Genomic DNA, 15,935 nt, shown 5'->3' on the forward strand with positions numbered 1-15,935 from the left:
ATTGAGGCCTGCTTTCCTATTATCAGGAAGGTCATTTATTCCTAGGAACCAATGGCCTCCAGGACTGATAGTAGTCAGGACTGTAGGAGTTAGTGAATGATAATAATATCAATGACTAAGCTATGATATACAGGCCCACACAATGTGGTTGTAGGGCCCATCTCAAAGAAATCAAGCCCTCAGAGACAGCACAGGGGGCCCCATACAAATCAGCAGCAGAGCACAGAGTTCAATCTCTGACTCAGTTTGGTGTATGAGCAGCTGCCACTGTTAATCATTAATATAGAGACACATTAAAAGCTGCATGTGGGGCTTCATGTATTACAAGGCTAATTAAGTACCAGAGAGGCAAAAGTATTGAACACTTACACCACATTAACTTGAACAGTTTACATGCTCTTTGACACTTGAGGCAACTTGCCGTTTATTGCACAGGAATTAAGTTTTGTATTTAAGATGCAGACCAACATGAACATATATACTTGAGACTTAATTTTCTCTCAAGGTAGGAGCTACCATTTGTAATATTGTCTCCAATTATAAATGTGTACCACAGAAGTATGCAGTGAATAATCTCAATTTCACTTGAGGTTTGAGTAATTACTAGCATTGTAGCTGCAGCCATACGTCTATGTTGCACACTCCCTTGTTACTGCGTGTAGATCCAATTTTTTTTGTGTGAGGTTCCTCTCCGTGACAAATTTGTGCAGCACACTGCATTGACATTTTCTTTCACATTCATGGAGAAGTACTGAGGAACTCCTAAAAAGTCTTATCAGAGTGGGTACACAATGCACGGTGAAAATCTCCAACACCACTTTTCCTAAAGTGCACAGAAAGTGCTTTTTATAGGATGCCCCATTTAAAATTGGATATGAATGCTCAAGTTACATTACATACAAAGTTGGAAAATTAACACAGCAAAGTAAACTGTTGTGTACTTTTCCTTTCTTTAATATACAGGGATTAAAAGAAATTCACAGAAATTTTTAAATTCCTTTTGCCTGCAAAACTATTGTTTTGTTATAAACATTTTCATAACATTCAAGTGGAAAAGCCTATTAACTTTAAGTATATAAATAAGGTGTACATCATCATCAGGCACTCCAAGACTGAAGCAATATCGGCAGCAAGCTCTGTTTGGAAAGTTATTGACCAATAGCATCAGATTTTATATCCATTTACATTAAATGGAAGATCAAATTTGGCCCCATCACACAGCAGGGCATAGCAAGATTTAAGAGAAGATCAAGACGATGATCATCAGACGGATGTCTTATCTCAGAAGAAAAAGATGCAATTCAAAGTGGTATAATGAGGTATTCAAAAAGAAGCAAAACAGTTGGGTTATTTGATTTCATTAGGAATTAAAAAACAAAGGAATAGCAGTCTATGTTAAAGTTAGATTGGATTCCATACATAGTGCCATTCACAGAGAATTGGTGACTTACAAAATTGATGACTTCGAAATATATAGGAAAGAAATGGACTCTCTGTAATCTGGATAAGTTCAAAGGAACTGAGGAGATCTCAAGTTCCAGAGGAAGGGAAAGGAAATCTGCAATTATTTTTACAATTGATGCACCTAGAGTTTGTTCATTTCTGTGGGAAATAAGAACAAATTTCTCAGACCATTTTTTGGCCCAAAGTTTTCACTTTTTTTCTTCCTGATATGTAGTGTTTATGTTAATTTTAGCTGATTGTGCCCATAAAACTATTAAAATATAAGATAAAATATTTTATTTTTAGTTCTCACTGAGAAATTTATTTCCTTTAAAAACAGTTTCTGCGGAGATTGGAACAGTGGTCTTCCTTACCCTTTTCCACTGATAAATAGTTTGCTCATTAGTGGTGCTATGCTGACCTATGTTAATTTTTCTGGGGGCAGTCAGCATATTAGGCTACTCTCTGCATGAGCCCTAAGGCATATTCTATTCATATTATCTAGATAATAGGTGTGCGAGATAAGCGGCTGTCCGGCCCCATCTCCGGCACTTTTATTTCCCTTCCCAGGAACAAAGACACGGAGGAGTCTGTCCAAAACTTTTCATTCAACTTTGCAAAGTCGGGTGTTGTTCCCGTGGGTACACACACGAGCATAGTAATCTCCACGCATTATATACACGTATATGTGGGCTGGGTCTCCTACTGCTGTCTTGACCAATGAGTGCTAGGGTTCCCCACTGTTTTCCTTATTTGGGTTCTGGTGCCTGCGATTATTTTGTTATTCACTTGGCCAATCAGTGTTCGAGCTCCCTGTTCTTTCCTTATATGGATGATGTTGTACAACTGTGGTTAAGGGCGGTCTCTCAACTATCGAGGAAAGCTGTTACAATTGTTTCATTCATAAAAACATGGGGGAGGTCCGGCAACAGTTTCGAGTGTCTGCTTGTGTTTACTATAAGGTTGAAAAGACTAAAATGCAGCTAACCGTTTAAAAATTACACTACCCCCTACATAGGGAATTGGTTTCTAGACATTTCTCGACACAAAGTGTTCATGAACAATAGAGAAAGAAAGAAGAGGAGAATATTGCAATGCTGAAGGGGGAAAGAGAGAGAGAGACAATCACCCAAAAGAGACGATAACAATCAATTTGGCTGATCAATAGGGACAAAGTGAGGACTGCAGATGCTGGAGATCAGTTGAGAGTGTGGTGCTGGCAAAGCACAACAGGTCAGGCAGCATCCGAGGAGCAGGAGAATCAACATTTCGGGCATAAGCACTTCAGCAGAATCAGTAGGGATCTCAGTATGTTATTAGTGTATTCTATAGTCCACAAACTGATTGCAAAAATATAATGGATCACATTTGCAAAGAAATTACAGAGCGAGAAAGTACCACTGGGTACTGATAATGAGGAACTTCAGTTATCCTAACAGAAACCAGGAGAAACTGTGATATAATAAGCAGTGTGGGGAAGAATATTCTGCAAAATATTCCAGATCAACACATTTCCAGGTCAATGAGGAAGTTGATAGTGCTGGATTGATTTCTAGGGAATGAAGTTAACTGGATCAAGCATTCATAGTGGAACACACAGGGAACAGTGACCACAATGTGAAAAAGGCAAGGAGCTATGTAATTTAGATTAGATTACTTACAGTGTGGAAACAGGCCCTTCGGCCCAACAAGTCCAGCACACCAACGCTCCGAAGAGCAACCCACCCAGACCCATTCCCCTACATCTAACACTGCAGGCAATTTAGTATGGCCAATTCACCTGACCTGCACATCTTTTGGACTGTGGGAGGAAATCGGAGCACCCGGAGGAAACCCATGCAGGCACAGGGAGAATGTGCAAAGTCCACATAGACAAGATGGGAATTGAACCCAGGTCTCTGGCGCTGTGAGGCAGCAGTGCTAACCACTGTGCCACCGTGCCGCCCATATTATGTAAGAAATCCCACAGATTTTGCCAGACCTCCTGAGCATTGCCAGCATTTTCTATTTTTATTTCACAAAACAATTTATATGAAAGAAGTCAAGTTCAAAATACAAGTGGAAACTGGTCTTAAAGCTGAAATTCCAAAGTGGATTTGACAAAGGTAACAAAAGGGGCAATGATGTGCTCTGAGAAGAAACAGCCAATCAAAATGAGGAGGTAGTATAATCAGCATATACTTAATTGAAGAGTAAGAAAAGGAGTGTGTAGGCCAATGAAGTGTGCCTGAAAGGCTTAGCAAGGAGACAAAGTACACTGCCGGGGTACGAAATGAGCATTTCTCATTTGTCTATACCAAGGAAGGAGATACTGCCAAAGTCATAGTTAAAAGAGAAGCTGGTTGAGATATTGGAAGGGCTAACCATTGTAGGAGGACATATTAAAAAAGCTGGTTTCTCTAAAAGTTGACAAACCATGAAGACCAGCATGGGTGCATTCAGAGATACTGATAGAAGGAAAGGTGGAGGCAAAGGCCATAATCTTCCAACCCTCCTTTGTTACAGGAGTAGTAGCAGTGCAACAGAAACTGCAACATGTTACAACTTGTTATTTCAAAGAATTTATGCATAAATCCAGTTTACTGCAAGCCAGACAGTTTAACCTGGGTTGCAAAAAGATTTTCAGAAATGTTAATTCTGGACAGGTTAATGATCATGGACCAAAATGGATTAATTAAGAAAGCCCATGTGGATTTGTGAAAGGCAGAATGTGTTTAACTACTAATATAAAATCAAAATACTGCAGATTCTGGAAATTTGAATTACAAGTAAAAGTGTTGAAAATATAAGTAAGTAAGACAGCATCTGTGGAGAGAAACAAAGGTAGTATTTCAAAGCAATGAGCTGACATCACAACCCTGTCAGTCATCAATCAGAAACATTTTCAACTAAATCCTAGTTTTTTTAGAAAGTTTTTTTTAACCACAAGGCCGAGCTGATCACCCTATCTTACCAATCTTGCCTCAACAATTACTTACCCCACCCATATGGCTTCACTCATGCCCAATTCCTGCCTCTCTTACAACTCACCTCTCCAGGGATATCATCAAAACACTGGCATCCCTTGTATCCGTGTCATCTTTAAAAGCCAACTATACATTTGAATAAGCACTGGCATTCCGATTACGTCCTGCTCCAGCAGGGATGGAGTCTGAATATGTCAGAAAAGAGCTGAATGGCATCCCAATTCTTAACAGGGACCGAGAACACCTGGTAGGTATAGTGTCCAGAGTAGAGGTGTCTTCTTCCCAGTGGACTGGCACAGCCTGTCTCTTGGCTGCCACCTGGGTCAGTGCGATCTCCAAGGTGCACAGAAATGGCCAGCAATAGAGAAAGAAGGTCTGTCCGGATAAGTGCCACAGTCTTCTCTCTTCCACCTCATACTCACTCCATTTCTGTTACTTCACCCACCTTCCAACAAGGTTCATGGTCTGCCACTCTCCCATTACCTGTGATATCTTCCCTCACTTGTTCTGCCCTACACCCCCATCCAGCAAAACACCCCCATCTCCCCAAAAAAGCTACTTGGTCTCTGCACCTCCTACTTGATACACCTGTCCTACTTTACCATTCCCCCTTAGGTAACAGCACTAGCAAGCGTGTCACTCGCTGCTCTTCACTCAATCCCCCCCCCTCTCCTATTTCTCTTGTTTCAGGAGAGGACAGCACATATCAGAATAGAGAGTGCCTATTCAGGTGTAGTGGTGCCCATATCCATGCCCTCACCTGCTATGAGCACAGAATCCTGACACTAGCAGGAGAAGACCAGCACCACACCTGCAGGTATGCTGAAAAATCTGTCTTATCAAATGAGTAAGTAACAAAGTGCATTCCACTGCAATTCTCACATTAATGCTGCTACCCTTAACTTTCTGCGCTGGGACTCTCTGACTGACCTGTACCCCTTTGGACTTCAGTGAGGATGACTCCCCTAATGCATTTGACATGGCTGTTTGCTTGCTGCACATGGAGTGTGTTTGCTATGTGAGCTGCTGGCAAGCGGAGCAGGACTGAGTCTGTCATAGCACACTGCTATGGCATCGACAAAATCTGCACCACCTCGACTGAGGACTACTTAACAGCGAGTCAAGCTGTCAGTTTGTGTCTGCGCTGATTGTTTTGGCAAGGCACGGATGCTGTAAGAATGTGGGTAGATGCTAAGTGAGCAAGTACTAAAAGAGCAACAAGCAGCTGAAATGCAGTCGAATCCAGTCTGTGAGCTGGGTGTCTGTGCCAATGCGCAAAATGTCTTCACAGCAGCCTTTCAATGCAAGTTGCTGGTGTATTCTGCAATGCAGGCCTGTGTTTCAAAAGTGTACTGCCAATGCATAGGCAAAGTGTCAGGATGCTCATATTGAGTTGGTAGATGTCAAACCCTAGTAACTATGGACATGTATGCGCATATCTATCAGTTATGACCTGAGCTACAATTTGGTCACAGTCAGCATGGAGGTCACTCAGAGCAAGCAGCTCAGGTCATATTTTCCTGAATTTAGCTTGTTTGATGAGTTTGGTAAGATGAGAAGCTGAATATTAAAGAGATGAATTGTGCTGTTAACAAGGCATTTAACAAGTATTAAGTCCCATCAATTAGTATCTCACCGCTGCCCAGTGAGAATCTCGCCACGCTGTTAGCGAAAAGCAGAAAAAATGGAGTGAGATGACCTCAGTGTTGATTTGGCCTCATTGCATTTGTCACCCAATTCTGCCATAGCCCACCTTGCTCAGATTCCTATAAAATTCTGCCCTCTGTTTCTGTCCACAGGTGCTGCCTGACCTGCTGCATTGTTCAAACATTTTGTGGTTTTTTTATGTGTAACTAACCTGCTTTATTATTAATGAGCTAACAAAGAGTTTCGCTGGGGGTAATGCATTAAATCTGAACTATATAGGCTTCCAGAAAGCAATTCATAAAATACTACACTATCGGCTGCTGAAATAATGCCTATTCAAGTAAAAATCTCTAAATTTCTAACAAGCTTTGAACATATGCAGCTTGGGAGTACTGAACTGTATGTGAAAAACTTTGACAAATGTATTTTATTCTTTTTTTATTAAATGAATGATCATATTCAAAAATGATCTTGCATATTTCTATCTGGATTCAATAATGATTCCACAATTAAAATTATCTACAATTTTCTTCACTAGGTCAAACATTGATATTCAGCCTAATGAAAATATCTACCATATGTAGGTATATATGTTACATAACATGTTTTACAACAAACTATTTTTCTGTCAATAAACATTGCTATAGCAAATTAATACAGCTTCATTCTTACCGTTGTTAAGGTATATTCTTCTAGTTTCACTTCATCAAAAGGCCGATTTGCTTTCTTCAGTAAATCTCGTAGAAAGCTCTGTGAAGGGAGAGGGACAGCAACAATTACACAAATACTTTTTTAAAAATTGTCCATGGGATGTGGGCATCTCTGACTAGATCAGTGTGAATTGTCCACTAGCTCTGAACCTTGAGATGGCGGAAAGGGTTTTCTGGATATAGAGCCAGAAACAGTGAAAGGATGGTGCTATAGTTCCAAATTGGGATGCTGTATGACATGCAGGGAAACTTGCAGCTTGTGATATTTTCATACATCTGTTGCTTTTCTCCTTCTGGGTGGCATATATTTTGATTTTGTGAACTGCTGCCAATGGAGTTTGGTGAATTATTGCAGTGCATCCTGTAGATGGTACCACTGCTGCAATTGGATATCGGTAATAAAGGGAATTAATGTTGAAAATAAAATCGTTCTGATATAACATGACAGTTCTGTTCTCGTGCGATCTCACTTTATAAGAAAATCATGCAATTGCTGCGCCATTTAATCTAATGGGACTGGAATTGCATTATCGCCAATACAGGGAGGGAGAGTTTGCGTTCTACAAATAATGGTCTAAATTCTTCAGTCACGTTAAAACCATTTCGAATTGAAGAAACACGCCTTGTAGCAGAACTGTAATCTATGGCGGTATTATAATTCCAGCTGATGTTCACACTGGACAAGTCCGATCTCAGAATGAATCCTGGCCTGATAGGCACTAACCTTGTTTTTGTTGGTTGGTCCTCATCATCTGCTGCAGACCTAGTCTACCACTATGCCTATTAGAGTTTGGCCAGCTTACCCAGTAGTGGTGTTTCTGAGCCACTCTTAGACATTGAAGTCTCTCACCCAAAATACCTTCTGCACCCTTGCCACTCTCAATGCTGAATTCGAGTAATGCTCCGAGGGCTGGTGGCATGTGGTAATCAGTAGGAGATGCCTTTGTGCATGTTTGACCTAATATCCCAGGTTTGATGGTGAAATCTCATCAGCTGTGTCTAATGTCAATTACATCTATAGGGACATCTATTTTTCTGTACAAATACATCTCTTAAAGAGAAAATTCTTTATCAGTCTGTTCTGAGTTATAAGCAATAAAAACAAAACCTTGAGTTATTATGATAGATCTCAACCCTAAATTACTTATAAACATATTTTTAATTCCAAAGTGTATTGTTTCCAAAAGGCCGCAGAACAGATGCGGATTTAAAAATTTAGTGACTGTCTGGCAAAATCCTGCATGGAGCCAATGGAGTGATATACATGTAAATTGTCAGGAAATGTCAAGTAGGAAGAAACTTAACAAGAAGTGATAACAAGGGAGCTGTCTATCTCACCCTCTCATCAGAGAGCCACTTCCGGAGGACACATATGTTTTATTCTCAGGTAATACATAGGATGGGATAAAAAGCCAGTTACAACTTTATTGGAATGAACCAGTGGAGCTGAATGCTCATGTGTTCCAGGCTGGGTTTGAGCATCTGTGTGCTGTGAAAATCACAGTTGAATAACTATCCCCTAGGTTCCCCAGTATTGCAGGTAAAAACTCTCTATAATTCTGAGCACTGCAAACCAGTTATAAAGAAAACAAGAAAACAAAGGACCTTCTCTCACTTGGAATGCTGGAATTCAGTCAAGGTCAAAATACATCAGAACTGCAGATTCTCAACAAATCTGCAAAATGGAGTATTGTTAAGCTCACTCTCCACCTGTTAACATCAATGTAGTATAATATACCAAAGACATGTAGTATAATATACATCCAGTATAATGGCTTTAATGTTTACCTATCTGCTCTTTGCAAACAATCCAGGGACTAGTCCATATATATTATTGCTTTACTTTTATCTGTTTGTTCTGATCTTTCTGTTTTAATCTGTGTATGTAGTGTTACTAGTTTATCTTGCGAATAGTAATTAATAAACTTACTCTTTTGTTAATTCAAGAAAGTGTGATTTAATTATCTTCACTTAAAACATAAGTTCACTTGCATTTGTGTAAAGGTTATCCAAAGGGATCCTTTTCAAAGATGCCTTGATGAATCCGGCAGAGTGACAGCCAATTTATCTCTCCTCACCCAGGGTCTCAACAGTTTGGGTATCCTGTCTGGAATTGTAATGAATCAAGAAACACCTCCTAGGATCTGGTTGCAACATTTGCCAAGCATTTGCAGGCAAATGGGATAAACAGTAAAAATGTTTTGACATATTTGTAACAAACACCTGAGCATACTGGCATGAAACCTTTCTATTATTTAGCAAGTTGTTAACCCATTTAAAATAAATAGCCTATTGAATGCCATAAAAAAGCACACTGGAGCTTCAGGAGATTGAACTGATTCATTCCAAATGTCATTCCATGTGATTGAGTCAAGTTAATTTTGCTTCATTAGCTAATCATGGGCATTTGAAGTTCATCAGAGGCTTCAGTAACTCTCATGAACTTGTGAAAGATTAAATGCTCCATGTACAACAGTAAAAGTACATTGTTATAATCTGATTTGTTGATATCATAATCAATGTTAAACCAAACTGGCAATTGTTCTTTTATTCGAGGGTTTCCAAATGATTTAATTACAATCCAGCCTGAGACTTCCAGGATTATAACAAACGGCTGATGCGCAAACTTAGACATTAGATTACTTACAGTGTGGAAACAGGCCCTTCGGCCCAACAAGTCCATACCAACCCGCCGAAGCGCAACCCACCCAGACCCAGTCCCCTACATTTACCTCTTCACCTAACACTACGGGCAATTTAGCATGTCCAATTTACCTAACCTGCACATTTTTGGATTGTGGGAGGAAACTGGAGCAAACCCCACGCAGACCACGGGGAGAATGTGCAAACTCCACACACAGCGTCGCCTGAGGCGGGAATTGAACCCAGGTCTCTGTCGCTGTGAGGCAGCAGTGCTAACCACTGTACCACTGTGCCACCCATGATGCAGGCAATTTATCTTAACTTTTCTGCTTTTCAATTGCACCTTTCTGCAAGTGAATCTCTGTTTTTATGGCTTTTTAAAATATTCTTGTTAAATTGTTTTGTTACATTTACTGATCTGTACCCCAGGTCCCTGTGTACCTCTGGGTGGAATCTAGTGACGATCACAATAACTTCCAGCACATGAGTTAATAGTGGGGGCACTTAACTGTCAGCTTCTTGAAAGCTGGGAAGTAATTCGATGCCAGATTAATGGCAGATTGTGTTTTCCAATGGTAAGCAGTGGGAATCTATCTTTCATGAATTAGCATGTCATGCATACTTATTAGAGCACATAGTCACCAGGTTAAATTATACATTCGCAATTAAGTTGGCAACAACTGACGAACACATGCCTTCAGATTCACAACTCTTTCAAGGTGGCATGCAGTAGGAAAGGTAGTCATCCTGTGGAATGGAGTGTTAGGAGCTACTTTACTCACACAGGGATGGGTTAACTTGGGGTGAGAAGGCTGAGTTGTTTTACTCAGCTTCGGGTTGTACCTCTCCAGGCAGATAGGAGCATAGCAGGCTATGGAAGGGAGTGTGGCTGGTACAGATTCCAGCATGCCAGGGATCACAGCAGTTCAAGGTCAAAATCCTCCACTCAGATAGCTGGAACAATGATAATGCTGTGGGAACTAGTTGGCTGTTTGGGTGCCTTTTAATATGGTGCCGAGATATTGTGAGGTAACAGCAAACTTGGAGGCTGCCTGACTGTCTCATTGTCACTTTGTGGCTGTGTATGAGTGATTACATATGGCCAGCCATCCCATCTCAGAGCAGAGTTCCTGATCACTTTCCACCCTGCCATCAGGACATTTGCCACTGCAACAGAATTCAGGCCTGCAACCCGTTTGAACAAATCATTCCATGGTATGGCCTACTTTCTATTCTTTGAGGAGAAAGTGAGGTCTGCAGATGCTGGAGATCAGAGCTGGAAATGTGTTGCTGGAAAAGCGCAGCAGGTCAGGCAGCATCCAGGGAACAGGAGAATCGACGTTTCGGGCATAAGCCCGAAGAAGGGCTTATGCCCGAAATGTCGATTCTCCTGTTCCCTGGATGCTGCCTGACCTGCTGCGCTTTTCCAGCAACACATTTCCAGCTACTTTCTATTCTTGTCAAAATGTACAACCTGATACTTTGCTACATTGTTCATTTGTCTACCACACACCTATTCTGAGAATTTAATGTCTTCTCATGTCTTATCATAATTCTCTGTATTAACTACATTTCCTAATTTAGTATAATTGTCAAATTTTGAAATTGCACTTCCAGTTTGTGAATTAGTACTGAACCATTTAGTGGTTCCAGCACTTTCTAATGTTTACCAGTCTGAGTAACCAACTTAATCCTTGCTTTTCACTTTCTTTTTTATAGCTAGTTTATTATCCATTCAGCTACTTGTTCCCTGACTCCACTTGTTTTGATGTTCGTCATCAATCTATTCTGTGGTACTTTACTGAAGGCCAAGTAAATTACACAACAGCATTACCCTTAGCAATCCTTTCTGTTCCTTCTTCAAAGAATTCAATAAGGTTGGTCAAGGATGACCTCCCTTTTTGAAATCTGTGCTGACTATCCTATTGTATTTTCAGTTTCAAGGCTTTTTCTATCAAGGCTTTGAATAACGATTCCATTATCATTCCCTTTACTAACATTAAACTAATTAAATTTCAGTTCTGTTCTGTCCCCCTTTTATATATAGAAATCACTTTAGCTGCCCATCACTTCTCTGGAGCTCTTTCCTTTTTTAAATGACATTTTATATATACACATAATTGTGTCCCTGATTTCTTATCCCTAATATTTGGTCACAATTCAAAAAAATTTTTTTTTCTAAATGAGCTTAATCTACTTTTATCGCCACTTTATTTTTGTCCTGCTCATGTAATGTTCATTATGCCATTCTCCTTGATAAATAACGAAACAAGTTATTTAACTAACATTTTACTATTTGGTCAAATTTCATGAGTTTATCTCGTGTACTACTGTGACCCGACTTCTATGATGACTTTTCTTATTTTTCAATCTGTCTGTAGATACCTTATTATAACTCTGGATAATTCTGTGGTTCCAACACTTCAAATTATTTGTTTTTGATTATTTTTTATTTTGATTATATGGTTCAGTTATCTCTACATCATCTGGCTCTTTGTTATTGCTTATTGCTTCGAAATTTAGATGTTGTGTAAATTGGAGTACATGATAATTCATCATTAGTATTGGCTTATTTTAATTTCTTCATTTTTAATCATTCTTTTATATGTTTACATTGGCATGGTAGCACCAGAAATGTACCTTATTTAAGTGTATTTGTACCAATGATTTGTTAAAAATTACAAGATTAACTCACTATTTTGTCTCAACTTTGAGCTATAAAACACTGTTACAAGAGCAAGAATTTATTCTGAATCATCAATATATCACTTTCATTCCCAATGCATATAATTTTATTTCTGTTTAAGTAATAGTCCTGGGTATTTTATTCCCATATGAAGCACTTTGCCCTTTATATTTCTTCCTTGAATTATATTTGTCACCAGCTCTTGTGTACATTCATAGACTCCTGTAGCTTGTCTTGTTCAGCTTTGAAATTTACCATTGTTATTAATAATTACAGAGAATTAAATTAGGCAATATAATTATCATCTGTAAATGTAGCCACCGTGCTTGTAATTCATTACTAAATTTCTAAGAAATGTAAAGCAAACAAGAGTGGTTTCAAGCAGAACTCTGCTAAGATTCCATTCAAAGTAATCCACAAAGCTATTAACCTAACTTCCACTGAACTCACTCTGTAGCTACCACTGCCACTCTCTCCAGCTTCCCCATTCCTCTCTCCTCTGCTTCTGCACCTTGCTACACTTAAATACATTTACCTGCTAATCCTGCTTAACCTCAAGGTTAACCCTATCACATATTTATATGACAAGAAGTCAAATACTGTACAAACTGACCTGTATTTATAACACAACAATACTGACTCTACGTCTCGAGTCAATATACTTTCAAGGGGCATGCTCATGATATCATCACTGTATCATAGTTTGTGATCTGAGGGTATAACTGTTTCCTGCTCCATTTGACCCAGATTACATGAGGTAAGATACTTTACAGGAATCATACTTCCCTATCATAACCTAATAGTTTAATATTAGTTCAGTCACTCATGTGCCTGAGGAGTGTAAGATTAGTACATAATAGTTGTAACATAGGTCTGTTGGATTCCTCAATACCACGATATCCATGCCCAGTTTCTTATGTTATGGGAGATAACTTAAACCTTGTTACATTGGGAAAGGCAGCCTGTTGAAGGCAAATATACACAAAATAAATCATAGAAATCTAAGAAGGCCACTCAGCAAATTGAGTCTGTATCAGACAAAAAAAGAGCTATTGAATCTGATTCCACTTTCTAGTTGTTTGTCCCTAGCCCTATAGGGTATGCATATGAATCACTTTTTATATGTGATATGCTCCATACCAGCTCCACAACGTTTTAGGTGAAAACAATTCTCCTCGGCATCTCTCAAGTTGTTTACTTCATATCTGTGCTGCTCAAGGGAAATAGATTCTTGTTATCCATTTTAAATGCATTTATACACTTCAATTAAATCTCCCCTTAGTCTCCTCAGTTCCAGCCTTTCCAATCAAATGATATGTTCATATCATTGCTGTAATGTCATGACTAGAACTGTATACAGAGCTCTCCCTGACCAGTGTTTTGTATAATTTTTCGCAAAAGCACACCGCTCTTATGTTCTATACCTCAGCTAATATGGGAAAGTATACTTGAGACCTTCTTAAATAACTTATCTACCAGTGTTGCCACAAATTCCACATACTTCCCCGTTTGCCTCAGTGTGCAAGTTCATAGCTCCTTGGAAGTGGATTCTGAGGAAGATAGGATAGTGAAGCAGGCATTTGGTATGCTTGCCTTCATTGATCAGTCCATTGAGTATAAGAGTTGGGAGGTCATATTGTGGCTGTAGGACATTGATTAGGCCACTTTTGGAACATTGTGTGCAATTCTGGTCTCCCACATATCCAAATGATGTTGTGAAACTTAAAAGGGTTCAGAAAAGATGTACAAGGATGTTGCCAGGGTTGGAGGGTTTGACCTATAGGGAGAGGCTGAAAAGGCTGGGGCTGTTTTCCCTGGAACATCGGAGGCTGAGGGGTGATCCTATAGAGGTTTATAAAATCATGAGGAGCATGGATAGGATAAATAGACAAGGTCTTTTCCCTGGGGTGGGCGAGTCCAAAACTACAGGGCACAGGTTTAAGAGGGGAAAGATTTAAAATGGATCTAAGGTGCAACTTTTTCATGCAGAGGGTGGTGCATGTATGGACTGAGCTGCCAGAGAAGGTGATGGAGGTTGGTACAATGACAACATTTAAAAGGTTTGCTGGGGATATGAATAGGAAGGGTTTAGAGGGATATTGGCCAAGTGCTGACAAGTAGGACTAGAATTTTTAGGACACTTGGTCAGCATGGATGAGTTGGACCAAAGGGTCAGTTTCCATGCTGTATATCTCTATGACTCTATTTTCTCAGGTTGTTCTCAAACTAACCTATTTGACTATCATATTTTCCAAAGACTTTAATGTCTTTGCCAGTGTTACTGGAACCCTCAGGATTGACTATACAGTGTTCTGTTTACTGATCCCCAATTTTCTACATTACAAAACTCTCTCTCTATATCCTATCCTCATCCCACCATTGCTAATCATGCTTTAAGCCATTAGGTCCATTAAATGAATACCCACTCCAAATTCCTGCCTCTCTCTTAAGTTCTATTGGAAATCAATCTCTTTAATCAATGTGTTGATCAGTCTTCAGCAGCATCCGTTTTTGTCTGGCTAAGCCTCGATGAGCATCTTGAGATCTTTTTATTAAGTGTATAAAAATATAAACATTTGATGCAGAATCCCAATTCTTCATGTAAATTAGAAACAGGTGAAGCTCCAGTCATAAGCCTTGGGAAGTTCCAGTTAGTATTTCATACTGGCCTAATAAGACAGTCCTAATCAGCATTTGCTATGTTTTTTTCTTCACTACTGATGATACATTTTGCCTAAGAAATTGTCTGCGTTTTGTAGAAGTCTTTCATGTAGAACTATATTGAATGCTTTCCAGATATCAGTACACACCATCATTAAGCTGGATGCCCACTAATATCGTTTTATACTCCCATGCTGTAACACTCAGCACATCTTGCACTTCATTTATTGGTCATGTGTACTCAAGTACAGAAGTACAAGATTACAGTGAAAAGTGTACAATGTTGCCACACAAAGGTACCTAGGTACAAGTAGTCGCACAGAGAAACAAAGTTAAAAGTAAAGAATTAACTTTATTCTTTACTTTTCTACTTATAGTAAGAACAAAGTCAAAAGTTAACATTACAGTCATAGAGACATAGAGTCATAGAGATGTATAGCATGGAAACAGACCCTTCGGGTCAAACTGTCCATGCCGACCAGATATCCCAACCCAATCTAGTCCCACCTGCCAGCACCCGGCCCATATCCCTCCAAACCCTTCCTATTCATATACCCATCCAAATGCCTCTTAAATGTTGCAATTGTTCTTCCTAATATTAATTGGAAAAATAAAGGAATACAGGTAAAAGTTCAACAACCTTTCTTAAGTGCACTTGATATGGATCCATTAACATAGACGAATATCCCAAAGCAATTGATAATGGTATAATCAAAAAATAAAAACAAAATAGATATTAGAATGGTGAATGAAAGCTTCATTGAAGAGATGGGTTTCGCATATTGCAATGAAGGAAGAGATGAATATGAAGAGATGGAGGGCTTCAGAGTGGGAACCTGAGTTGTGAAGCCAGGTGACTAAAAGCAAAAACACCAATAATATAGAATAGGGTCCCATCTCAGTCAGAGGAAAAGTGAATCTGGGTGCTTGTGCTGGTATTACACAAAAAAAGATATGTGTGACCCTGAAAAGATAAAAATTAAATAACTCTAACTGTGATTTTCTAAGATAATTCATGTGAGGAAGATTGCACTGATTGTTTCTTGTTATTTCCTTCAAAAAAATGTAGTAACACGCAAGCTCATAGAATTTCAAGAATGCCACTGAAAGTTTAAGCTATTTATAAGATATTTTAGACTGTCTTAACCATTTCCAGTGAGACAATGTCATTGTCACTTC

At 39.2% G+C, this 15,935-nt stretch overlaps 1 protein-coding gene across 1 annotated transcript in view; it reads right to left on the reverse strand.

The window, feature by feature from the left end:
- The window catches only part of calb1 (calbindin 1), an 85,536-nt gene that overhangs the window by 32,482 nt on the left and 37,119 nt on the right, over positions 1-15,935 (reverse strand). Inside the window, exon 6 of the mRNA XM_043688125.2 lies at positions 6,729-6,806. Coding sequence (XP_043544060.1) covers positions 6,729-6,806 — 78 coding nt within the window. The remainder of the gene's footprint in view (positions 1-6,728; positions 6,807-15,935) is intronic.

The sequence above is a fragment of the Chiloscyllium plagiosum genome, unplaced genomic scaffold (genome assembly GCF_037043375.1).
Source record: "Chiloscyllium plagiosum isolate Xiang-an unplaced genomic scaffold, Cpla_swu_hap1 HiC_scaffold_4, whole genome shotgun sequence".
In the NCBI taxonomy this organism is placed as follows: domain Eukaryota; kingdom Metazoa; phylum Chordata; class Chondrichthyes; order Orectolobiformes; family Hemiscylliidae; genus Chiloscyllium; species Chiloscyllium plagiosum.